Below are 26,217 nucleotides of genomic sequence, written 5' to 3' on the forward strand. Positions count from 1 at the left end.
ACAGCTACATCCTGTAATATAGATGAATCGCATAAACAATGTTGAAAAGGCTCAAGAAACAAAAAAGTATATGGTGTGATTCTATAAAATTTAAAAATCAGCAAAACCAAACCAGAGTGTCAAAGATGTTAAAACTAAAAGAAAAACCAGAGAATGATCATCACCAAAGCCAGAATAATTAGTAGGGTTGTAATCATGGTGGGCCAGGCGCCAGAGTTTTGGAATTACTGGCAATACTCTAGCTCCTCACCTGAATAGTAGTTACAGAGGCATTCACTTCATAATTTTTATTTAAGGTGAACACAAATGGTTTATACACCTTTCTCTTTGACATAATATAGCTCAAATTTTACTTATTATTTAAATTATCTACCTTTCACCAAAAGCACTCTATTACTGCTAAATCACCTGTGTTGCAGACTTCTAAAGCCTTTAAGCTTATTTTTTTTCTTTAAATGGTTTTTCTTATTGCAGAAGAAATCTACACGACAAAGGTCTTTAGTTTTCCTTTCTAAAGATAATGAGTTGACAAGTACAGCACATACCAGTTGCTTATTCCAGTGAACTTGCTGAATATTTCTAGTATTTCTTGAGATTGAAAAATATCTCTCTGATAAACATAATTTGGAGTGATAGGCAGATCCACGGGGCACTATTACTTCAGGCAGAATTTTTTTAAGTACTCCGAAAACTCAGTTTATTGCAACATGCATACTCCTAAGAGATGAGGAAAGATGATTATTTAAGGCTTCCAGTAAAAATGAAGTTTCATTGAGCAATTGGGGTCAGGGAGTGGAAAGACAAAGACAGAGAGACACACACACAGAGAGAGAGAGAGAGAGAGAGAGAGAGAGAGGAAAGGGTGAGAAATTTTGGCATACCATACCATCACCCCTTAAAATGGACCATCACAATCACAAACATGCACATCAGAAAATGTGACAGAAACAAATGAGAGAAGTGAAAGTTTCAAATATGCTATTCCATTTATTGTTTGCTAAAGGAACAAATGTCTTTTATCCTTACTACCTATAATAATATCTTTGACTATAATGCATGTTTCTTGGTAACAGTTTTTTCTCTAGTTGCTAAGTAAGATTTCACCTTTCATCAGAAAAGAAAGATAGATGGTACTTAACCTGCTTTGCAAGTCAGAGTACCAGATAACTCAATTCCTTTCTAGAATGCTAAATGAGTTTTTATTCTCACTCAGAGCAGGCAAGGGAGTGTAAATAGGACACTGGTTCATAATTTTCTTCATACTTCCTACAGCCTTAGAAATGTGCTATTGTATTAAGTTTAAAAACATAATTTGTAGAATATTTGACAAAAATTACCATCCAAAAGTTCTATAATAAATTTTGTTATTTTGACAAGTTGAAAACAAAACAAAAACCAGATATTTCTATCTCAGAGCTTAACTAGACACATCTTTGGTTAAAATTAATTTGAAGACTCTTAAATTGAGACACAATAGCTAATAAAGAATTGAGATACGAACTGAATCTCATAAATATTATGCATTATATTACATTTATAATTGTTTATATTATATATTTACAATTATTTATATTTTTACGTTGTGTTAGTATAGAGCACTCATGAAATCCTAATGATTTAAATGAATGTTTTATAAAGTAAAGCAATATGTTTAAAGATACAGATGTTCTGGATAGATAAAGATGTAGATAGGTATGAAAGTATTTCTTAAAGAAAGAATTCTGGAGTTCCCCTTGTGGCTCAGTGGTTAACGAATCTGACTAGGAACCATGAGGTTGCAGGTTCGATCCCTGGCCTTGCTCAGTGGGTTAAAGATCCAGCGCTGCTGTGAGCTGTGGTATAGGTCGCGGATGCGGCTCAGATTCCTCCTCTAGCCTGGGAACCTCCATATGACGTGGGAGCGGCCCTAGAAAAGGCAAAAAGACAAAAAAAGAAAGGAAGGAAGAAAGGAAGAAAGAAAGAAAGAAAAAGAAAGAATTCTGAAAATCATTACTACTAATACTTATCAAGTAACTATCATCCTAACATCAACAAATACAATGTAACACTTCCTGCATTATTGACCTAAAATTTTCTTTCAGTACCAGAGATCCTAAAATCAATCCTCTGGCCTATTGCCTACCCCACATTTCTTATTTCTCCAGACCTTTTTCCTCATCCAAGTTAATTTGCTTACCTTCTAACCAAAGAACCTCTTCTCCAGCTCACTGATTATTTCACTTTCTCTCATTTTGTCTTCTCTCCTTGAAATAGTTTGCCTCCCTGGGACCTTCCGTGATTCCAAAGAATATATACGAGTGAAAATAGTTATAATAATTAAAATTTATTATGTTGCACCAGACACTGCAAACACATTTTGTATGCTTTATGTCATTTATTCCTCATGCAGAATGAGAGTTATATCATTCCTTTTTACAGATGAAACAAATGAGGCTTAGAGAAGTGCATAAATTAACCAAGGTCAATATGCTATCTAATTTAAGTCCATACTCCTAGCCAAAAAGCTAAGTTTGGAAGATCTTCTAGGGCTAGAACCATCCTACTTCTGCTGTCCTGCTCTTACAGATTGCTGTGCTCACTGCTGTGACTATTTGTATTCAGTTTTATATTTTTCAGATTATTTTCCATTATGTTATTAAAAAATTGTGAATATAGTTCCCTGTTATACAGTAAATCCTTGTTGCTTATCTATTTTATATCTAATATTTTATATCTATGAATCCCATACTCCTAACTTATCCCCCCACTCCCTTTCTCCTTTGATAACCATGAGTTTATTTTCTATGTCTGAGTCTGTTTCTGTTTTGTATATAGATTTATTTGTATCAATTTTTATATTCCACATATAAGCGATGTCATATAATATAGGCCTTTCTCTGACTTAGCTCACTAGGTATAATATTCTCTAGGTCCGGTGTTGCTGCAAGTGGCAATATTTCATTCTTTTTTGAGGCTGAGTAATAATCCTTGTTCAATTTTAAATCATGAGCTTGAGAAATGAAGTTTTTATGATTCTCTCTGTCCAACACTTGGCATTGATGACAAACACAAAGCTAAAAACCTGGTTCTGAAAACAACATAATGAATATAAGTATAGGACAAAGTATCAATTAATTTTAATGTGATTTTGAATATCTCAGTTCTTTGACTCTTACTTTGTCTTTAGATAATTATTTGCTGTATCTTTGCTCCAAACTAAAATACAGTCTTATTAAAAGCTGTAGCTATATCTGCTTTATTCTATATAGCAATCCTCATTTCACTCCTGGCCCATTAATAAATGGGGAAAAAATTCATATTTTACTTATCTCTGAATAAAATAGAAAAATATAGAAAGCATAGTATAAATGAGAAATCAGAGAGAGGTCTCAAAATAAATATTAAGAATATCCATTTCCCTATTCTTATTTTCTATAGCTTATGATACTGTAAATTATAAATTATGATAAAGACATGGAAAATGGTAATTTTTAATAAAAATAATATTAATTGGATAATACAATTTTTGTAGAAATGTATGAGAAACCAACAGGTAATGGTTGCAAGAACACAATATTTAGCCAGAAGATTCTGGAGTATTTTGAACTATCTAGTTACTTGCTTGTATAGTCACTTAATTTTTCCAACTTATTTGTAAAGGAATCCAGTAATCTCTAGTATACTATATATTTTCAGGAATCAAGTGGGACATTTCACATGAAATTAAGTCAAATGCCACAAAAATATTGTATAAATGTGCATTTTAATTTTACAATTTTTCAAGCAATCCACAGTCAGTCTCAGCCAAGGGGTTGCCTAATAAAAGCAGAACTGTATGAAGGTGAATGGGAGGTAGGTAGGGATAAAGGATGAAGTGACACGGGTCAATAATGAGGTTGGTGGCAGGAACGTGGGAAGAAAGAGACCACATGAGCCAAATGAAAATGCTACATGCTATATGAGCCCACCTGCCTGATGTTCTGGAAAAGGCAAAACTGTTGAGATGATAAAAATGTTAGTGGTTCTGGAGTTCCCGTCGTGGCGCAGTGGTTAACGAACCCGACTAGGAACCATGAGGTTGCGGGTTTGATCCCTGGCCTTTCTCAGTGGGTTAACGATCCAGCGTTGCCGTGAGCTGTGGTGTAGGTTGCAGACGTGGCTCGGATCCTGCGTTGCTGTGGCTCTGGTGTAGGCCAGTGGCTACAGCTCCCATGCGACCCCTAGCCTGGGAACCTCCATATGCCGCAGGAGTGGCCCAAGAAATGGCAAAAAGACAAAAAAAAAAAAAAAAAAAAAAAAAAAAAAGTTAGTGGTTGATAGATGTTAGGGGAGAGGAAGGGATGAATAGGCAGAAGACAGGATTTTTTGAGCAGTAAAACTACTCTGTACACTACAGTGGTGGATACATGTGATTACACATTCATCAAAATCCATAGAAAGTATAAGACCCAGAGTGAATCCCAGCATACAGTAGGGACTTTGAGTGAGATTAATGTGTCCATATAGGTTAGTTAATTGTAATAAATTTACTGCTGTGTTGGTGTGGATGTTGATAGTGGGGGGGGTATGTGTGGGGACAGGAGGTATAAGGAACTCTCTGTACTTTCTACTCGCTTTTGCTGTGAACCTAAACTGCTCTAAAAATTAAACGTTATTATTTAAAAAAAAAAGGCAAAGTGGGATGTGTGAAGGAATCTGAGACTCAGATTCTTATCTTACAATAGCTAGTGTTATAAATAATAGTTAGATAGTGTTGTAAATTATCTGGTCGGAGTACACTAAAGCAAGAACCTAAAGATCTTGGTGCCAGTTCTGTTTCCAGTGTATTTATCAGCCTCCTATAACTAATCTGTTAGGAAGGTGAAACTCCCCAGGACCTAGATCCATGTCTGGCACATAAGAAGTACTCAACAAATGTTTTTTAAATGAATAAATACGTGAATAAATGAGTAAATGAATGTACCACACTTCCCTCATAGGATTCATAGGATCATTGTATTACATGAGATAATGTATCAAAAGTGCTTTGTGAACCATAAAGAAATAAATATATGAAAATACAATTAACTAACAGGAAGTCCATTTTTAGGCTTATTATTAAGAAAGTTTCAACAAAGCTTTTCTTTCTTACTGGTTTTTTTTTTTTTTACTATTTTTATTTATTTATTTATTTATTTTTGTCTTTTTAGGGCTGCACCCATGGCATATGGAAGTTCCCAGGCTAGGGGTCAAATGAGGGCTGCAGTTGCAGGCCACAGCCACAGCCACAGCCACAGCAATGTCAAATCCAAGCCATGTCTGTGACCTATACCACAGCTCACAGCAATGCCGGATCCTTAACCCACTGAGCGAGGCCAGGGATAGAACCCAAGTCCTCATGGTACTAGTGGAGTTTAACTGCTGAACCAAGTCGGGAACTCCCCAAGTGGATTACTTTCAACTGTTGAGTTCCTTATCCCTTAAAGTATTTAAACATTAAAATTCAATGGCCCTTTATCAGATAAGCACTAAAAGTAATTCCTACTGTGAGTATAAGGGTGAATGCATGAAGTCCCATCAATTTTAAGAGTCTACAGTTTCTTCATGAAGAATAACCAACATTTATTTCATGTATATTGGGCGTTAGACCTGACGCTAATCAATTTTCATTCCCTCTCAATCCTCAAGGCAATTCTTTGAGATAGATAATGCTGTCATAGTCACAGAATAGAGGCTCAGATAAGTGAAACTGTCTGTATCACAAACTAGGAAGTAACTAGGGAAAATCTTGAACTCGAATTTTTCTAACTCCTGAGGCTTCTCTTGAAAGTCTTTATCACTACATTACACTGTCTCATAAAAGCATCAAAGTTTCCTTGACCCATTACTTAACACTCTGTTCCAATTTTCTTGCTAAATGACAGTTACTAGCTGTTTGGTGATTCAAATTTATTTCATCAGTCCTACCAAATCAAAAGTAATATTTCTGATTTCATTAATTCCTTTAGCTAAAAAGTGGTATATGATGCAGGAAAGGAAACAGAATTGTAATATGATGTTAGGAACAAAAAAAAATACTTTTTTAGAAAAGGTGTTACCATACTTAATATTCCAATAGTACTGAAGATTATGAAACCAATAGGAGAATCAGGCTTCTCTGAGCAGACATTATTATAAACATTACAATAGTAATATTTTGGTAGATGATTGCTACCTTAGGCATATTGGAAATGTTTCATTTAAAAAAGAAAAAGAAATATTCCATGTAAATATCTAATTACCAATCCTAAATTTTAAAGAAGTACTTTGTGCTTCAGGATAATATGGAAATAACTCTGCTATTCATTCCATATTGGTCAGGGTAAGTGTGGTCGCTCCGAACTATAATTGTCCTCCAAGAAGTTAAGTCTAATTTAGGCTATTACCTATTAACCCTTGGTAATTATGCCAAGAACACATTTTTTAATTAACCCATGTTCACTTTAAGACTCATTTAAGCAAAAGTATAAGAATATTTTAGAATTTAGTGAAATACAGTTTTGTCCTTTCTTTGGGTTGAATCTGTCACCTTGTCTAATCCAGAACAAGCAAAAAAGAGTAATTACTACTTTGTGACAATGACCTAAATGTGTGTACACTTGCTTAGTAGTATCTTGAAAAAGCAGCTTGCTGATGGATTCTAGATCAGATATTCGTTATATACAAAGATCTTTCTCCCTGGGTTTCCTGAATTCGTTCTCTTAATTCTAGAATCATATAATAATCAGAATGGAAAGAGATATTGGAAACCACCCAGACTAACCCCCTCATTTTATAGGAGGAAAGAAATAACTTTAAGTGAAATGACTTATTTAATGGCACACAACCAATTGGGCAGAAGAATACTTAGACCCCCAAGTGTCCCAATTCCAACTTTTCTTCCTATTCCATGTTTCATAGAAGGGTTCGTAATTGTGCTGCAGTGTATATTCATGTCATTTTCACCTTTTTAAAGTGTCATTACCTGCCCCAACTTCAAACCCTGCCTCTAAAATTGCAGTTAAAACAGTACAGCAAAGTAGGTATTCATCAAAGTAAATCAAGTGAAAATAACATTAAATTAATAATGTATTTATTTTTCTTTTATTATGCTCTTAGAGGGATTTTAAGACTTATGTGTAAGGGCCAGTAGACTTTGTTTAAAAGCAAGCCTTTAAGTTTTCAGTATTTCTTAAGCCTAATTTTAATAGCAGCAGAAAAAATTGCAATGACTGATACAATATATTTAAATCAAGGTAAATTAGGAGATATTTTCTTAGGAACGATCATTCATGTATTTATTTATTCACTCAACAGATAATTTATTGGTACTTAATCCAAGTCAGTCCCAGTTGTGAAAAACACAAACAGACTTAGAACTGTGTTTGTGGAACTTACAGTGGGGAAGCAGGCCTCAAATAAACATCCCACTAATTAGTCAAAAATAACAAACTGCGCTAAGGAATTTTCTTTCTGAGGGATAGAAATCTGATTCTGTGCTTATGTATAACAAAGGAGATAGACAAGCTAGGGTAGTGAAGGAGGGCTTTTCAAAGGAAGTGACACTGAAATTGAAAACCAAAAAATAGGTATCAGTTAACTATCGAAGGGAAGATAGTGATAGTGGAGTGAGTGAGCATTCTAGACCCACAGCCTGTGGCTGATGTTAGTGTGCTGCATTTTTCCATTCAAGGAACAGAAAGCTGTCTATTTAGAACTTTGTAACGGAAAAGATGATTTTGCCTCATCTGTGGAGAATGAAGCATGAAACAGTGCCTGACACATGCTAGATGCTCAATGAATATTTAAGTGACTGAAGGAATGAAAAGCATTTGTTGGTCTAAACCTATGGAGTGCAATTAGTAGCTGAGCTTTCTCTGAGTCCAGAGGTACCCAGATGGCCTGAAAAATAGCAAGAAAATCTGAACTGCCTTGTTTAAAGATGGCAAAGGTAAAGGTAAGCTTTTGAATGGCCATCCTCCAATTAAAACACCTGCCCAAGACCAAGAAATTAAAAATATATATATATATTATTGCAGTCAGTTTTATGGTATTATATAAACATTATTACTTGTAAATGCAGGAACGACCCTCATTTTGTCTCCCAGTTAAAGCAAATACAATTTAAGTAATTAAATCTGTATTCGCATTGATTATTCTCACTGAAAGCAAAATATGCTTTTTCTTGTTCTTGTTAGCAAATCAAATGATTTAAAATGTCTGGCTAATCTATTCAAATGTTTCCATCAATATAAATCTCTACTATGATTGCCTTTACCTGGTGCACTGCATTCATACTGGCCTTCTCTCTGTCCTGAGACCCAAACCCCTTCTAGTCTCGGGGCCTTTGTACCTGCTATTCCCTCTGACGGGAATATTCTCCCAGATTCTGAATGGCGTGACTGCCTTCTTATTTAGAGTTTGGCTTAATATCAACTATGCTAAAAGACCTCCACAAGAGAATCTCTCTCAGGTTAGAGAGTATGGCACAGTACCTGGCCCATAGTAGGTGCTCCACAATTAATAGCTATTATTATTTTTAATGTTAAATAACATGTGCCAACAGAATTCCTTATCTTGTTCTCAGCAAGGGGATTGCCACTTTATGCATTTCTAATTCTTACTACTACCACACAAATATTAGCATTCCTGATTTTGCAAATGGAGTATTCAGAGAGACTCCATTGCTTTACCCAACCATAGAAGAGTCTATCTATAATCAAAAGCCTTGTGTGTGATTTTTTTTGTGACCACATAAATTTTGATTAAAAGAAATCAAATGCACCAATGATGCAGTTATATCAGTCTTACATCCAAATAATTGAGATGGTAGGACTAATATGGGTTTCAATTGGATTATCCAGACAGTAGCTTCACTTTTCTCCAAATATTTCTATTTGTGACACTACTTAAGCTCTAAACTCAACTGAAATTTTAATGTCTGCTTGATTTCCTTATATGCTTCAGCCAATACAGACTTAAAATTTCTCAGATACTGATAGTCATTCCCTACCACCCATTAGTCTTGTTAGTTGCCAGGTACTAATTAAAAAGGGGATCAGTGAGTATCTCAGGGCACTGAGCAAGGTTGTATATTCTTCTCTGTCATCCCCAGAAGACAGTGCCCTGTCTGTGGTTGGGTGCAAACTGGAAGCTGGGAAATGGGAACTCTGTCTTATTCTAAGAAATGCCTTAATAAGAAGAAAACTTCAAGGCAGCTTCAAAAATAAAACAAACAAACAATAAAAGCAGACAGATTCTCTGGGGCTTCGGGCTAACTATAAGATAGAAAATGTGTCATATAGCCTGGGACTGAGAAAAAGATTCACAGTTATGGCTAAAGAGGTGAAAAGTATCTTAGAAATTTAGTCCGTATCTTTCCTTTTATAAATGAGGGTGATAAGGTATAGAATTAAAGACCGGTTAACTACGAGAGGAGAGTGGGGTTCTGTACTGTGCAATATACTTTACCTTACCCTACCCCACCCTACATCAAAATCAATTAACTGATTTTGATATGTTCTATTTGAAAAGTAACTCCTGCTAAATAATGGAAGAATTACTCTCCGGGAGAGAACTAATAATAATAAAAAAAAAAAGTACATTCTTTTAATATTAAACAGCTTAGCCAAGGTCAAACTTTCTAATTAGGTCAGTATAATTTAAAATGGACTAAAAAACCATCCCAGGTGGGGATATCAAAAATTCATAATTTTACCCTGGATACCTCTGTGACCTTAGAGGTTTCAGAAAAGCAATACTTTATCTTCAATTCCTAAGAGATTTAGATATTTATACAGGCAGCCGACTAAAAAGAAAATGCAAAAACCCAGACAGACTCCACAGGTAATAGGGATTTCAAGTCTTTATAAATACCTGTCCTTTTCCTTTTTAGTCGACATTAAAATATACTGACAGGTTTCATGTTCAAGTTAAGATAAAATGACAGTATTCATTTTGGGCCAGTGTGAAAGGCTACAGGGTAGATGATTCAATGTCATTTCAACTTTGTTTTTTACTAAAAAATTTCTCAGTGTGGGGCTATGTAAAATTCCACAGCATCTTTCAGCTTTAGAAATGCCTCAGTGGAAAAGTCTAGAATCCAGTGCAGTCGTTCTGAAAGCATTTACCTAGCTTTATTGTGTTTGGTTTTAATTTCTCTCTCTTTGTAAGATCAATTTCTCATTAGCACTAAGCCAAATGCTTCGAGGGGAAAATGAAAAACTACATTTATTTGAGACAGGTTTTTCCAAACTATTCAAGAACCAGCAAGGAAGAAAGAACTTTAGTATAGAATAGAAAACCATATTATAAATACACAGGTTTATATCTAGCTGTAATTATCATGTTTCAAAATATGAGTCAAAGAAAGAACATCCATTAAGATTTTAGTAGCTTTGTACTGTCAATAAGGAAAAACCTGCATATTTGTGCTAATAGACTTGCCATAGTACTATGAAATGTACCTAAACCTGTGAAAATAATGAAAAATATTTTAACAGTGAAAGTAAACACAGGAATTTCATTTCTATTAAGTGAACTCAAAATACCTTGCACAATTTTACTCTTAGCCTCCTAACTATAGTTAGATGGCCAGAGCTCTCACTGTGAATCCTCATGGAAAATGGGGTTGATAATTTATACAAAATGTAACAATTAATCACATACTAAGATGAGGGATTTCAGCACTGATTGGTTGACTAGTTATTGTGTCATTATGATCTCATTTCCTTCCTTAAATACTTTACAGTCTAGGAGTTCCCGTCGTTGCGCAGTGGTTAATGAATCCAACTAGGAACCATGAGGTTGCGGGTTCGGTCCCTTCCCTTGCTCAGTGGGTTAACCATCTGGCGTTGCCGTGAGCTGTGGTATAGGTTGCAGACACGGCGTTGCTGTGGCTCCGACGTAGGCCGGTGACTGCAGCTCTGATTGGACCCCTAGCCTGGGAACCTCCATATGCCGCGGGTGTGGCCCTAAAAGGACAAAATACAAAAACCAAAATAAACAAAAAAAAAAAACCAAAACTTTGCCTAGAAAAAGAGGGAAAAGAAATATCCCCCAATGTTAACACTAAGTAAATTATCATTTAAAAAAAATAGTTTACAGTCTAAGAAAAATATTTATAAAATAATATTCTGAGATCTGGGACACTGAAAAAGATCTTAGAAGTCTAAGAGGACAGAAGAATAAAGATGTATGGGGAAGAAAATAATCACTGAGGATCAGGGAACATCACCCAGATGTGATTTGAGCAACAACAAGAAGGTAGCAAATGATAAGGAATCTATGAGAGATATGGAACTAGGAAGCAGGAAAAGTTTCATCTGAGTAGAGAAAAATGATCTGCAAAAATTCAAGATCATGGGAAAACATAGACTCCTTACAGAGTAACGAGTGGTTCATTATGAGTAGGAAGCAGGATGAGTGTGGATGTGAGAAAGCAGCTAGAATTCTGAGATGTGACTGGAAAGTCAGAGAGATTAAGATTATGAAAGATATCATACATCACACTAAAGAGTTTGGTATTTTATCCCGAGTGCAGTGGGGAGAAGCAGATGGGCATTAAGTTGGTGGTAACAACATCATACCCTCCTCTGTGGCCAGGTGTTGAAACAGGTGTGGCCTGATGCTGAAGGCAGAGAGAGCAGAATTGTAAAAATAGAGATGAATTTGTTTTCTTTCTTTTTCACGGCTGCACCTGTGGCATATGGCACTTCCAAGGCCAGGTGTCAAACTGGATCTGGAGCTGTGGCCTATGCCACAGCCATGGCAACAATGGATCCAAGCCACATCTACAGCCTGTGTCACAGCTTGCAGGAACACCATACCCTTAACCCACTGAGCGAGGCCAGGGATTGAACCCGCATCCTCATAGACACTACATCGGGTTCTTAACCTGAGAAGCCACAATGGGAACTCCAAAATATGGATGAATTCTGATGAGAGTTTCAAATAAGATTATGGTAGTAAGAGAAATGGGGGACTCAAAGGTGAGAACAAAGATGCATTAAGCACCCAGTATCCTGAAGAGATATCTAAAACTTTGAATGAGGAACCAAGTAGCTCATCCAGAGCAAAGGTAGCTGCTGCAGCTCTATTTCTCTAAATATCACCCCAGCAGAGCATTACCTTCCCATCCCCATGCATCTCCACTCCTCACTTCTGGGTGTATAAGGACATATTAGAGAGAGGGGGAGTCATTCTTTGCAAGCTTTAGCTTAATGGGGATTGTGAGATTTTCTTGAAATTCAAATAAGGAAGAACATTCAGGACTCACAGAATCAGTCACAGAAACGATAAAACCAGTGTCTTATTCTGAATGGGACATTTGCTAGGCAACAGACTTGTGATTGTCTTCCAGCCCTGTTTGACTAGGAGGAAAAGAGAACTGGAGAGAGATAACACAGCAGCAAGGAAGGTGGCAGGAAAGAGACCTACTCTCTGACAGTTTAGAAAAGCAAGAGCCTGTGGGATTCCCATGGGTTGGATGAAATTCAGAGAAGGGAGGAGGCCTGAGTCTTCTGGGCTGCAGGAGCAAAATGCCAGAGATAGGGGCTGACAGAGAGAGGAAGAGGAGGCTGCATCAGGGAACGCTCAGGAAGAAGGCCCGCAGACTCACTGATGTGCTTACAAGGGCCAGTCTTTGGAGTCCTCCCTCAACAAGGCAGTGGATAGCTCTTCACCCACAAGGACCACAGAGACAGCTGTATCTCTGTAAGAACCACGACAGAGGTTGAATGAGTAAAAAGCACTGCTCCCTTACCAGCTCTCTCCTTCCTACTCTGACACAAACAGGAGAAAAAGAACAGGGAAAAAGGAAGAGGAAAGGTATAGAAAGAGACCATTCTCCATTCTTCTTGCAGCCCAGAGTTCTGGGTAGGAGTTACTTGTCAGAGCTGAGCTAAGGGAGAAGAGAAGAGCAGGATGTCAGAGATAAATGTGCCTTTTGTGACAACTAAAAGTCATTGAAAAGCTGTGGAAACTTCTGGAATATTCAGAGGAAGTGGAAGCATGGATCAGATAGAACATAGTTAAAGGCAGTGATTAGAAAAGGTCAGACACTTCATGGTTGTTACCCACTGCATTTAGACTGTCCAGTAAGCCAAAATCAAGGGAATACATTAAGAGCTATTTAAAATCTCACTAGATATGGCTTGACAAGTTCGTTATGATGGGAAACAAAAAGTAAATGATGATTTCTGAGTTAATGGTCTGAATTTTACCCTGAGCTTAAAAAAGAAATACTCTAGGCTTTCCAGTTTCAAGTACAGTCACATCATCTATAAAGCAAAAGATTTTATGGTGGTTCTTAACGCTGTTTTCATCACATATCCTTGAGAATTTGAGGACAGTTGCAGAGTATCTCAACAAGAATAAGTACATGCATACTCAGAATTTTCTGTACGAACGCCTGTAAAATAGAAAGCATTGGTGAGAAGCCAGTTTGAGAGAAAAGACTGAGTGTAGTTCAGTCTATGTTGTTTGATGTATCTATGACAAATTCTTCTAGAGATATCCTTCAAAAAGAGGGCAAGTGCATTTTGGGGACTTTTATTTTATTTTTAATGGCAAATACCTTCTGATATCCAGCTCTGACAAAGAGGCTACCTCTGTCTCACCCTTTCTTCCAAGCCTGGAGTTTCTGAAATGATATGGTAGCTCAGCACAACAAGTCCTTCAGTTTCTCCAGTTCGCTTGCAGTGATGCTCAAAGCCAGAGATAAGGTCCATTAATTAACATAACTTCTGCACTGAAGCTTTCCCTCCCGCATTCTAAAGCCTGTCATACATGTCTTTCTGGGTCTCTTCACTTCTTCCTTCTAGTGAAACTGTATCTAAAGGGAAGAGCATGGTGACAGCACAGCCCTCCTTGAGTGCATATTGCCTTTAGCTTTTTAAAAATCTTACTGATCAAGTTAAGGAGTGTGAATTTCTCTTTTTCATTATCTATGGGAAACATGTGTCTTCTCTCATTGCCCTTGAGTTTCCACTTCTGTCAGCTTCTATCGAAGGTCAGAGCTGTCACTAAGTGTGTGATCTTATGCAAAGCTTTCTTTTGATATTTACTTTGGACCAATGTATAGTACCTGAAAGTGCAGTAAAAATTTTGAAATCCACCAGACCTACTTGAAAATCTTTATAGTTATTTCAATCCTCTGTGCTACATTTTCTTCCTTTTCCTTTATCAAATAAATGTAAAAATATACCCTGGAGTCTTTATAAGAATTAAACAGGATTAAGTGCTTTTTTTTTTTATAGGGCCTGGAAGATAGTAGGGGCATAATAAATATTATCAAAACCAAGTGTATGTCATTTTGTTTTTTATTAATTTTTTTGGCCATACACACAGAATGTGGAAGTTCCCTGGCCAAGAGATTGAACCCATGCCACAGCACCAGCCCAAGCTGCTGCACTGACAATCTGGATCTGTAACTTGCTGCACCACAAGGGAATTATACCATTTTTTAAAAAAGTGATTTGATTGTTCTGTTCATCAGTTTCTTGATCTGTAAGATAACTCAGAATATGTCCAGTTTATTTCTGTCCCCATTTATTGAATACCAGCTATTGTGGAGTTTATGAAGACAATAAGTTAAAGAGGTTAAAACTGAGTCAGAAAGATGCTGAAAGGCAAACAAATAACAAATCAAAGATCCTGGCTGAAATCAAGGCACTGCCACTTGCTGAATAGCCTAAAAGAAGTAATAAATAGTAAGGTACCATTGTTTTCTTATTAGTAAATGAGGTGAACAATACTCAACTCACATAGTGGTTCGAAGCCTTATGTGAAATAAGATGTGGAAAGTTGGTATGATGCCTGACACATAAAAAGTGATCAGTAAATGTTTATCATTAGCAGAAATGTTTTAAGACCTTTGTAGGTCCTGGGGTCTCTTATTTTTTAAAGTTTACATCCCAGGTCTTATCAAATATCACAAATTCACCTATAGGTTATATAAAATGTACTTTTTGTTACAGAATATTGAGAAGTAATTTTATAACTATATCATAGAAAGTGTTAATATAATTGTTAAACTTTTTTATATTGTGATGATGGTAACTCTTACATATCAATAGAAGAGATAAATTGGATTTTACTAATTGTTACAATATTCCATTGTATTATTTTCAACACTGTAGTTTTTGATTATTTGAAGCAATAGTTGGTGTTTTTTTCAGTTTTCAAGTCTTACGCGCATTGAACATACTGAAACTGTACTGCTCAATAAAACACATAAGCAATCATATGCTAAGAAAAAAATATGACAAATGCTATTTTGCTTCTGAGGAAGTGAAAAAGGAAGGCAAGAATAATCCGAATTAAAGAGAATTAAGGAGTTCAGGTAAATAACATATTTGAGCCATAATAAATAGGATTCTAGCCAAGGGGTACAGGGTCTTAAATGATGGAGCTATGGTCTCCAAACAGAGAGCAATTCAGACATGTCCATTAGGGGCTGGGAATAAGGAAAGGAGAAAATGAAGTAACATTTGATTTACATATACTTATAATTTCTAATTATTGTATGTTTACAGTATACTTAGTATAATTAGTATAGCAATCCATGTGTATGCCATATATGTAATTTAAAAATTAAATAAAACACACATATTGAAATGTGTTACAAAGAATTTGGAGACCTGCATAGCACAGGGTGGGAGATCTGGTGAACAGTAAGGAGTAAGTATGTTATTTTGTAGGCCAGAGAGAGCCATGAAAATGTCAGGCAAAGAGTGAGCTGTGATTTTGGAGGTTAAATCCAGAAACAATGTACAATTTGAGTGAAAGACTAGAATTCAGAAAAGCAATTAGAAAAAAGAACCAAGAGACTATCAATAAATCATTTTACTTATCCCCTTCACAAGCCAGAATAAGGATAAGACTCACTAATTTTCAGCCCTCAGGTGAAATGTCACTTCCTCTGTAATGCCTTCCTTAACATGCACTCATTCCCCAGGATGGTATGCTGCCACTCCATGTACTCCAATTAGTTTCCTGTGCTGCTTCTTTTCCAGAATTTGATACATTGAATGTTAATTTCTTGCTTACTTATCTGTTGTTCCCTCTAATAGATCCTTGTATCCTTGTAGTTCGTAGGGATAGGAACTGGAGTTTATTCCTCACTGTATCCCAGAAGCATTCTGCAGTGCCTAAAATACAGAAGCTATTCAATAAGCAGTTGATAAATCAGACTGACACACCTCACTCTGTCTCTTGCTTCCAGCCATTCACTGCCCTAATTCCTACCTCTTTCAGGCCTCAGCTTAGATATCATTTTCTCCAGTAAAGCATGTCTCCATTAGAACTATCTCCTTTAATTATAATTATATGTATATTTGTTTTTCCTATTAAAAGGATGATCATTTCACTACCAAGGTATAGGTAGACTTTTAAGTTTCTTTAAGTTTTTTTAAGCAGATAATCTGAATGCCCCATATCTGTTTAAAATTTTTAATTTATAGTTTAAAATCTTCACACAAAGAAAACTCCAGGGCTTGATACCTTTACAGAAAAATTCTATCAAAAATTTAAGGAATAATGATTTGCACAAATTTAGAGATTTGAAGAAGAGGGATACTTCCCAGTTCTCTCTACAATACCAGAAATACTCTGAAAACAAAACCAGACAAAATTATTAAAAGAAAGTAAAATTATAGATCAATATCTCTTAAGAACAGAAATGCAAAATTCTTGACAAAGAAGAATAAAGTGAGAGGAATTACTCTTCCAATATTAAGGATTATTACATAGCTATGATAATGTGGTATTGGTTGAGGGACAGACATATAGACTACTGAAACAGATGCATGCAAATATACTCAATTACCTTGTGACAAAAGGAAAATTCAATTCAGTAAAGAAAGGATAGCTTTTTCATAAATGGTGCTAGGGCCATGGACATCTTGAGGCAGGAACAGAAACAAAAAAAAGTCCCTTCAAACTAAGTATCATTTATATATATATATATATATCATTAACCATCAGAGAAATGCAAGCTAAAACCACAAGGAGACATTAATATATACCTAACAAAATGGCTTTTAAAAAAGTAACACACGGGAGTTCCCATCATGGCGCAGCAGAAACAATCCTACTAGGAACCATGAGGTTGCAGGTTCGATCCCTGGCCTTGCTCAGTGGGTTCAGGATCTGGCATTGCCATCAGCTGTGGTGTAGGTTGCAGTTGCAGCTCGGATCTGGCATTGCTGTGGCTGTGGTGTAGGCCGGCAGCAACAGCTCCGATTAGACCCCTAGCCTAGGAACCTCCATATGCCCCGGGTGCAGCCCTAAAAAGACGAAAAGACCGGAGTTCCCGTCGTGGCGCAGTGGTTAACGAATCCGACTAGGAACCATGAGGTTGCGGGTTTGATCCCTGCCCTATGCTCAGTGGGTTAACGATCCGGCGTTGCCCTGAGCTGTGGTGCAGGTTGCAGACGCGGCTCGGATCCCGCGTTGCTGTGGCTCTGGCGTAGGCCGGTGGCTACAGCTCCGATTCAACCCCTAGCCTGGGAACCTCCATATGCCGCGGGAGCGGCCCAAGAAATAGCAACAACAACGACAAAAAAAAAAAGACGAAAAGACCAAAAAAAAAAGTAACAACACCCAATGCTAGCGAGGATATGGACAAAGTGGATCATTCATTCATTTATTCATTCATAGTATGAATGCAAAATGATACATTCTGGAAAATGGGTTGGCAGTTTCTTATAAAACTATATCTGCAACTACTATATGACTGATCGGTTATACTCTTGGGCATTTATCCCAAATGAAAGATGTTCATGCACAAGCCTGTACAGGAGTGATCATAGAATTTTATTTGTAATAATATCAAAAATTAGAATCAGCCCAGGTGTCCTTCATTAGGGGAATGGTTAAACAAACTGTGGTATGTATATATCATGGAATATTGGTCAGCAATAAAAAGAAATAAACTACTGATACACACAACAATTTGGATGAATCTCCAGGGAATTAAGCTGAAAGAGTGAAAAAGCCAGTTCCCAATAGTTACATATTATAAGATTTCATTTATGTAACACTTTTGAAAGGAAAAAACTATAAACAGAGGGCAAAGTAGTGGTTACCAGGAATGAGGAACTAGGGGGTAGAGATGCTGGTGGTGGTATGGGATGAAGGTAGATATGGCTGTGAAAGGAAAGGCGAGTTTTGTGGTGTTAGAAATGTTCAGTATCTTGACTGTGGTGGTGGATACACGAATACAAAATGAAAACATTGTTTAGAACTTAAAACACACACAAATGAATAATTTAAAACCGGGAATATCTAAATATGATTAATGGATTGAATTAATATCAATATCCTGGATGTATTATTATACTCTAATTTTTCAAAATGTTACCATTGAGAGATACTGAAAAAAGTTTACAGAGGCTCTCTCTGTATTATTTCTTAAAACTGCACGATTCTCTATAATTGTCAAAATACTTCATATAAATAAATACATTGATTAATTTAAAATAGTACTCTAGCATCAAAAATACAAGGATAAATCTGACAAAAGATATCTAAAACCTGTTGACTGATAACTACAAAATATTGCTTAGAGGAATTTTAAAAACCTAAATAAAATGAGATGCATCATGTTCATCTTCGTGGATTGTAAAGCAGTATTATTAACATGTTAATTTTTCTACAAATTGAGCTGTGGTTTCACTGAAATTCCAATTGAAATCATAGTCAGCTTTTCAAAATTGACGAGCTAATTGCAAAATTCATATGCAAATGCAAAGATATAAAACAGCTTTGAAAAAGAGCAAAGTAGAAGGAATTAACCAACTTACCTGACTTTAAGATATATCATAATGCTATAGTAATCAAGACAGTGTGGTTTTGGCATGAAGATAGATAAGTAGATCAAGGGAACAGCAAAGAGAATTAAGTGGTTGACCTACAAATATATGGCCAGTTGATTTCTGACAATGATGAAAAGGCCATGGAGAAAAGAAAGTCTTTTCCAAATGATAGCATGGAACAACTGGCTAATCATACACTAAATAAATAAACAGATTTACACTTCATAGTGTAAACAAAAAGTAACTCAAAATGAATCATAGAAATAAACATGAAGCTTAAAACTACAAAATTTCTAAAAGAAAACAGAAAAATTTTGTGATCTTTGGTTAGGTAAACATTGTTTAGTACAAATAATAAAAGCATAAATTAAATTGGACTTCATCAACCAAGAACTTCTACTGTTGGAAAAATGCTAAGGCATGCCAGAATCTGTTCAAAAATATTTTCTAATCTCATACCTGCAAAATGAGTTATATCTAGAATATAAAAAGACCTCAAACCTCAATAACAACTCAAAAAAACTGGTAAAATATTCAAACACTCTCTTCACCCAAGAAGATACACTGATGGAAAATAAGCAAATGTAAAGCTGCTCGACATCTTAGTCATTAGGGAAATGGAACCTAAAACAGCAATGAGATTCTAGTATCTACTTATGATAATAGCTAAAATTTAAAAATTGAGCATATCAAGTTTTGTAATAACTGTCACACAGGGCTGCTAGAAATGTAAAGTGGTACAAACATGTTGAAACAGTATGGCAGCTTCTTAAAAAGTTAAGCACTGAACATAAACCAAATGATGTAGTCATTGCAGGTCTAAGTATTTATCCAAAATAAATACAGAAGCAAAAAAAAGGCATGTATCCATAAAAATATATATACAAATGTTCATAGCAGCTTTCTAGGTAATACCCACAGTGCTAATGGTTTCATGACTGCATCTATAGGTAAGAAGTTTTCAAAGTGTACACTTTAAATATGTGAGCTTATTATAAGCCCATTATACATTAATGAAGCTGTTGAAAAAAATTGCCCTAAAACAAAGATCAGATTGTTTTCTTAGCATACCAGATCCTGCATGATCTTGCTCTCTATCTATCTATCTTTCCAGTCTCACCTCAGGCCACTTCCTGCTCCCCCTTTACATCTGCCATCATAATTGGCCATTTGGTTCTCCAAAGTTTTGTGATCTTTCCCATCACTGCAGAGGCAAATCTCATTCCCTCTGCTTTCCCACACTTTGCCTAGTTAACTCTCATCCCTCAGTTCTCAGCTCAATACTTTCCTCACAAAAGATTCATCAAACACCCGAAATAGTTAAGATTTTCATAGTGAGAACTTTCTCTAGCATGCTCTTACTTTTTCTTTTTTAAAATTTGTCACAAATTTTATTTCAGTTTTTGAGTAGATTTTCAACAAATGTCCACACACACCACAAAAATACAGTAATTTACATACATTTTTAAGTTAATACTTTTAAAGAACAAGTTAGATATAATTATGACCATTTTGCATATGAGGAAAGAGATTAACATTACTCAACACCAACGATTTGAGCCCAACCCTCTATAATTTAAAGCACATCATCTTAATTAGTAATGAGTAATTCTATGATATGATATCCACTATGATATGATGCCAGAATCAGGAAGTCAGAGCATGAGCTCTGTATATTAAAGCTGCAGGTATACAGATAAGCACTTAAGAAAATCTAGGTTATATTGTCTGATGCATAAGCACACTGCCTTCCTAGGTAAAGTATGGTGCAGAGTAGGTTACCAAGGCAGAGAGCCAATAATTAAGGGCTAGATAAGAACCATGACACCTCAAGGTCTAGGCAGAACTCCTGGAGAAGTTTAGAGACCAGAATAGGATAATTATTTTTTTGATACTGAGTGCTGAATGTTGGTTTGCATTTCTCAAGTTTCCCCTTGTCCACAACAGACCTTCACCTTACCACCTCACTCCACGTTCAAGGACATCTCAGAAGAATTAATCTCTAAATCTGAAGATTCCAAATGTAGGAGTCACATAGTAATAGCATAGGGGAGAAGATAAATAAAGAGGCTGGATATTGCAAAGAAATATTAATTCAGTATTCAATTATCTACGTATTTATGTTTGCAATAGCCACACATTATAATGTCAATTGCATTCATTGTTTATTGTATTTCTTTTCTTTCTTTTTTTTTTTTTTTTAGGGCTGCACTTGTGGCATATTTCTTCTTTTCTAAATTAAAAAATAGCTTATCTGATAAGGATTTGCAATTTGAATCAGTAGACGGCTTTTGGTTAAAGGACAATGCCATTTGAAGTATAAAAATCATCCTGGAATTCAAAATTCCTCATACTCCAAGTGGCTCAGTGGCCTAAAGTACAGGAGCATTCATAAACTGTCTTTAAAAGGAGAATATAATATATTGCCTCCTGTCAGTAAGAAAAGATGTATCTTAAATCAAGAGCTGAAATACTGCCAGAATCTAAGATACATGTATTTCTTTAAAGGAGGTAAATTTTTAAGCCAAACTTCTCACTTGCTAGATTAGAATTTACACCAGTTAGTAAAATCTAGACATTTTCAAGATATTTATAATCTGCACAAATTGTAGTAATTTAGCTGTATTTCCATGAAGTTTGTCATTCTCACAAGAGAATGCCTACTTGTTTATAAAAAGTATAATTTTTGCTTTCAGATATATCTTTTTATAGCATGTGTATCATCAGGATGAAATGGAATAAATACACTTTATTCCATTTTTATGGAAACACCAGTATCTAAAAATGAACAGAATTTTTTATTGACCATCTTGAATAGATTATATAACTTTAAAGAGCACTGTGTTTTCCAAATGTCTCATTATTATCCTTCCTAGACATAAGCTGCAGTCAAATTCTCTATGCCTAGTTTGGCTTGCTTCTAAATTTGTCTCCCTTCTCACACATCGTAAATCAAATTTGGTTCATACTGAAAAGATCATGATGTTTTTAAAGTGGTTTCTTTGTTGATGGCAAAATTTAAATACAAATTAATAAGCAATATTCAGCAGCGTTGAGTCTAATATAGTTGTAAAAATCTTAATGCTGTCCATAGCTGTCAGTTCTAGACTGATTTGCAAAATTTAATACACATTTTAAAATAATGTAAAGGATGTTGACTAAACAGATTTAGCCATTATTCTTGTGTCATTATGATAGAGTCACAGTTTCCTTGGTCCCTGTCCCGCCCTGGCAAAGCATTAGAACAGTGGATGCTTTACAAATTTATTGAAACAACAGTACTTTTTGAGAGAGAGAGAGAACTCACAAGTGCACAGGTTAAAAAGTGGGCCTGACTCACTCTGCAATTGTCTTTATATCCCATAGTGCAGACCTGAGTGGAGACCCAACCTCTCCTGCCCCATCCCCCATGAGGTGCATGAGCGCTGTGTGTTGTTTGATATTGTATGGAGCATATTTGATCTTCTCATTGGTCTTGGGCAAGATACCTTATTTGCATGGGGAACGGGTTATATAGAGACAAGGTGAGGAATGAGCGACATTCCTTCTCTAGTGGGAGTAAGCAGCTCAGGCTGGTCAAGGTGAAGGAAGGGGCATTACAATAAGACACGGCCAGAGGCTTTTGGGTTTAAGCTCCTTGAAGGGGACTTGAAGCCTATAACATTAATATTTTAATATTATCATGTTGCCATGAAATAAACTATTCTTTTCAGGACTAGGAGGATCCAATTTTAGGGTTTTAAGTTCAATGGGATCACTGGTTTTCTACCAAAATCAGAATAAACTGTTACTTCTTCCTTCCTAAAAAAAGTCAATCTAAATTCTAGTAGCATATCAAATAAAGCCATAACAGCCATTTCTATTATGTCTCAGATTGCTTCAGTAGGTTGACACACTGGTGAAATAATAGGTTATATTTGAGGAGCCTAAGAACAAAAATTCTAATTAAATTTGAAATCCGCATAGTTCTGGAATGATGAATATACAAGAGAATATGGTAATCCTGAATGTCAACCTCATTTTCACTGAACTTCTAAAAATTTTTAATAACACTTTAATTTTTCACCTCCATAGACGTCTCAATGTCTGCTTTTAACAAAGTTCTCCAAAAAGCTCAAATGCAAACTCAGACTTCACATTTTTATGTTTAAAAAGTGCAGTGTGAGCAGCCCAGGTTTCAGGTATCAGGTTTCATTTTCATGCCCTTGCTGCATGGGCTACACTGTAGAAAAACTACCATAAATCATCTTGAGGCCATATGCAATTAATTTTGTGTTCTATGCTTGTCCTTCTGTGTGTTTTTATGCTGTTTCTTTTTATGTTTGATTTTTGAGGTCACTCATGGTTTGAGGTGAAATACCCAAGCTTAATATTAAAATATTGCTGGGTGATACTATAGTATAAGTTTTAATAACCAAATTCAGGGTCACCTTTTTTCCACAAGTTTTAAAATTCATTGTCATAAAAGTGTCAAAAGAAAAATAACTTGTAACTCCTTAACCCTTTTAAATCTAACAAGATATTAAGTGGGTTTATTGCATAATTTCTTGAAGGGCAAAACATTTCTACTATCACTGCGTATTTTCACAGTGATCCTTTATCTTATTTATTATTACCTTGGAAGTGGTTTCAGATTTCATCAGAGTTTCTTACCACTTAGCTGATATGCTGTAAAACAGGGGGAAAAAAAAAACCTTTTTAATAATTTTCAGAATAGCTATTCTTCCAGACGGGAGTCTGCGGATCCTAAATGCTTCTAAATCAGATGAGGGAAAGTACGTTTGCCAAGGGGAAAATGTCTTTGGTTCTGCTGAAATCATAGCTTCAATATCTGTAAAAGGTAAGAAAATGTGGCTGATTTATAAAGCACAGTTTCATGGCCTTATCAGAAAGTGTAGAAATAATGTGCATGCATGTATGTTTGCATGTATGTGTGTGCATGCTCCTGTTGATAAAATGCATTGTAAACATAAAACCAGCACAGCCAGATTGTCCCTTTCCATTATTTAAGGAACTATGAAGGAAGGAATACCTCATCTTGTTGGTAGACATTTAAATATTTCACTCTGAACAAAACAGAGGAGTGGATAAAGAAAGCTTTCTGAAGTTTTAATTGGGGGTCTCAAAATTTAAAGCTATGCCAAGAATATAACAATGTTTTCTTATGGTTGCCAAAGGAAGGGGAGGGAGTGGGATGGACTGGGAGTTTGGGATTAGTAGATGTAAACTATGACATTTAGAATGGATAAGCAATGAGGTCCTGTTGTATAGCCCAGTGAACTACATCCAATCTCCTGAGACAGACCATGATAGACGATAATGTGAGAAAAAGAATGTATGTATGTATAACTGGGTCACTTTGCCATATAGAAGAAATTGACAGAACTTTGTAAATCAATTATAGTAAAACATTTAAAAAAAAAGTTATCTTCTTGGGAGTTCCCTTTGTGGCTCCGAGGTTAATGAACCCGACTGAGATACATGAGGATATGGATTTGATCCCTGGCCTTGTTCAGTGGGTTAAGGATCCAGAGTTGCTGTGAGCTGTGGTGTAGGTCGCAGATGAGGCTCAGATCCTGCGTTGCTGTGGCTGTGGTGCAGCTGCAGCTGTGGCTCCAATTTGACCCCTAGCCTGGGTATTTCCATATACCATGAGTGTGGCCCTAAAAGGAAAAAAAAAAAAAAAAAAGTTCTTAAAATTAATTTTAGCATCAATCAGTAGTATTCCTTTGTCACCACTTTGACTGGGATTTGAGGCAATGAGGAGTAGCAGAGGGAGGACATGAACGTGTGGTGTTGGAATATACATTAGATGAACTGAAAGCAGAGCTATTCTTTGATGTCTGCATCAACAGAATTTTTTATAGATGGTCATCTTTTTATATATTATAAATATTGCTGCTTAAATGTATCCATTAGTTTTCTAGTTCTAAAATTTATTCCAAGTCTAGAGCCGCCTTTTGAGACTACCTGTCATTATTCATACAAAGAGAATCTCCTATCTTTGGCAGTCTCTTCACTTGGCAAAGGAATATTTTGTACAATTGAAGTATATCACTATTTTTTTCCACTTATGCATGTAGTATATAATGAATCATACTTTGGCCACAAAAAAATATAGAAGTGCTAATTTTTCTCTTTCTTTAGAAATAGAAATGTGGATTCCCACTGTGGCACAGTGGGTTAAGAATCTGACTGCAGCAGCTCAGGCTGCTGTAGAGGCCTGGGTTTGGTCTCCAGCTGGACACAGTTGGTTAAAGGATCAGGCATTGCTGCAGATGCAGCATAAGTTGCAGCTATGGCTCTGATTCAGTTCCTGGCCTGGAAATTTTCATATGCCAAAGATGCAGCCATAAAAATAAAATAAAATAATTAAAATTTTAAAAAAGAAATAGAAATGTAATTAAAATAGCTAGCACGATGATATTTTAGAAAAGAGGCAAAGATCCATGGAAGGAAGGAACATAATTTTTAAAATGTCTTCACTTATACATAAACTGGAATCCAACTCAGTCTTTTAGTCCAGGTCTTATTCCTTGTGTGTGCTTATTAAACTACCTTTTTCATAATGAGGCAATGCTGGAGCTACAGACTTTAAATAATAATAATAACACAAAAAGTTCTCTATTAATCACGAGTTAAATGGAACATTTAGTTACTCAGACCATTCCAAGTTTCAGCTGCAGTATGCTGTGATTACCTGTCTTCTCTGATAAAGCCAGAATTTAGAATCCCACCCAGAATATCTGACTTCCAAAATGTTAGTATTTACAGTGGCAGTTCTTTCCTGGTATCACTCTTTTTCCTCCCAGAGACTGCTTAGAAGGATGAGGCATATTCAAGGATCTTAATCAGTGGTTAACAATGGTGCTTTATCAGACTATGCTATTGCCAAGAATAGAGCTGAAAGAGAAAAATTAGAAAATTAGGTTAATTATTAATCATTTGTGTCAGTCTTCTTGAGCTGTCTACAATCAGGAGTCTTAATTAGGAAAAAAAGACAAAATCAGGAGTTCCTATTGTGGCTCAGTGGTTAATGAATCCGACCAGGAACCATGAGGTTGCGGGTTCGGTCCCTGGCCTCACTCAGTGGGTTAAGGATCCAGTGTTGCCATGAGCTGTGGTGTAGGTTGCAGACGCGGCTCAGATCCTAAGTTACTGTGGCTCTGGCATAGGCCAGTGGCTACAGCTCCGATTAGACCCCTAGTCTGGGAACTTCCATATGCCGGGGGAGCAGCCCTAGAAAAGGCAAAACGACAGGGGAAAAAAAAAAAAAAAAAAAAAGACAAAACGAAGTTCTGTCTCCATCACCTCCCTACTTTATTTAAAAAAATAAATGTGCGTTCCCATTGTGGCTCAGCAGTAGCAAACCAGACTAGTATCCATGAGGATGCGGTTCGATCGCTGGCCTTGCTCTGCGGGT

At 36.0% G+C, this 26,217-nt stretch overlaps 1 protein-coding gene across 15 annotated transcripts in view; it reads left to right on the top strand.

The window, feature by feature from the left end:
- Window positions 1-26,217, top strand: part of CNTN5 (contactin 5) — a 1,211,165-nt gene that overhangs the window by 1,041,375 nt on the left and 143,573 nt on the right. For all 15 annotated transcript variants that reach the window (XR_014815022.1, XR_014815020.1, XR_014815017.1 and 12 more), the window contains one exon: window positions 23,507-23,634. Coding sequence is in view for 9 of the 15 variants with exons in the window: in XM_084975741.1 (XP_084831867.1) it covers window positions 23,507-23,634 (128 nt within the window). In the remaining 6 variants the exon portion in view is untranslated. The remainder of the gene's footprint in view (window positions 1-23,506; window positions 23,635-26,217) is intronic.

Source organism: Sus scrofa, chromosome 9 (genome assembly GCF_054392235.1).
Source record: "Sus scrofa isolate SSC_HxYL_T2T_F1_AM1 chromosome 9, Sscrofa_HxYL_maternal_Yorkshire_Landrace_v2.0, whole genome shotgun sequence".
Taxonomy (NCBI): domain Eukaryota; kingdom Metazoa; phylum Chordata; class Mammalia; order Artiodactyla; family Suidae; genus Sus; species Sus scrofa.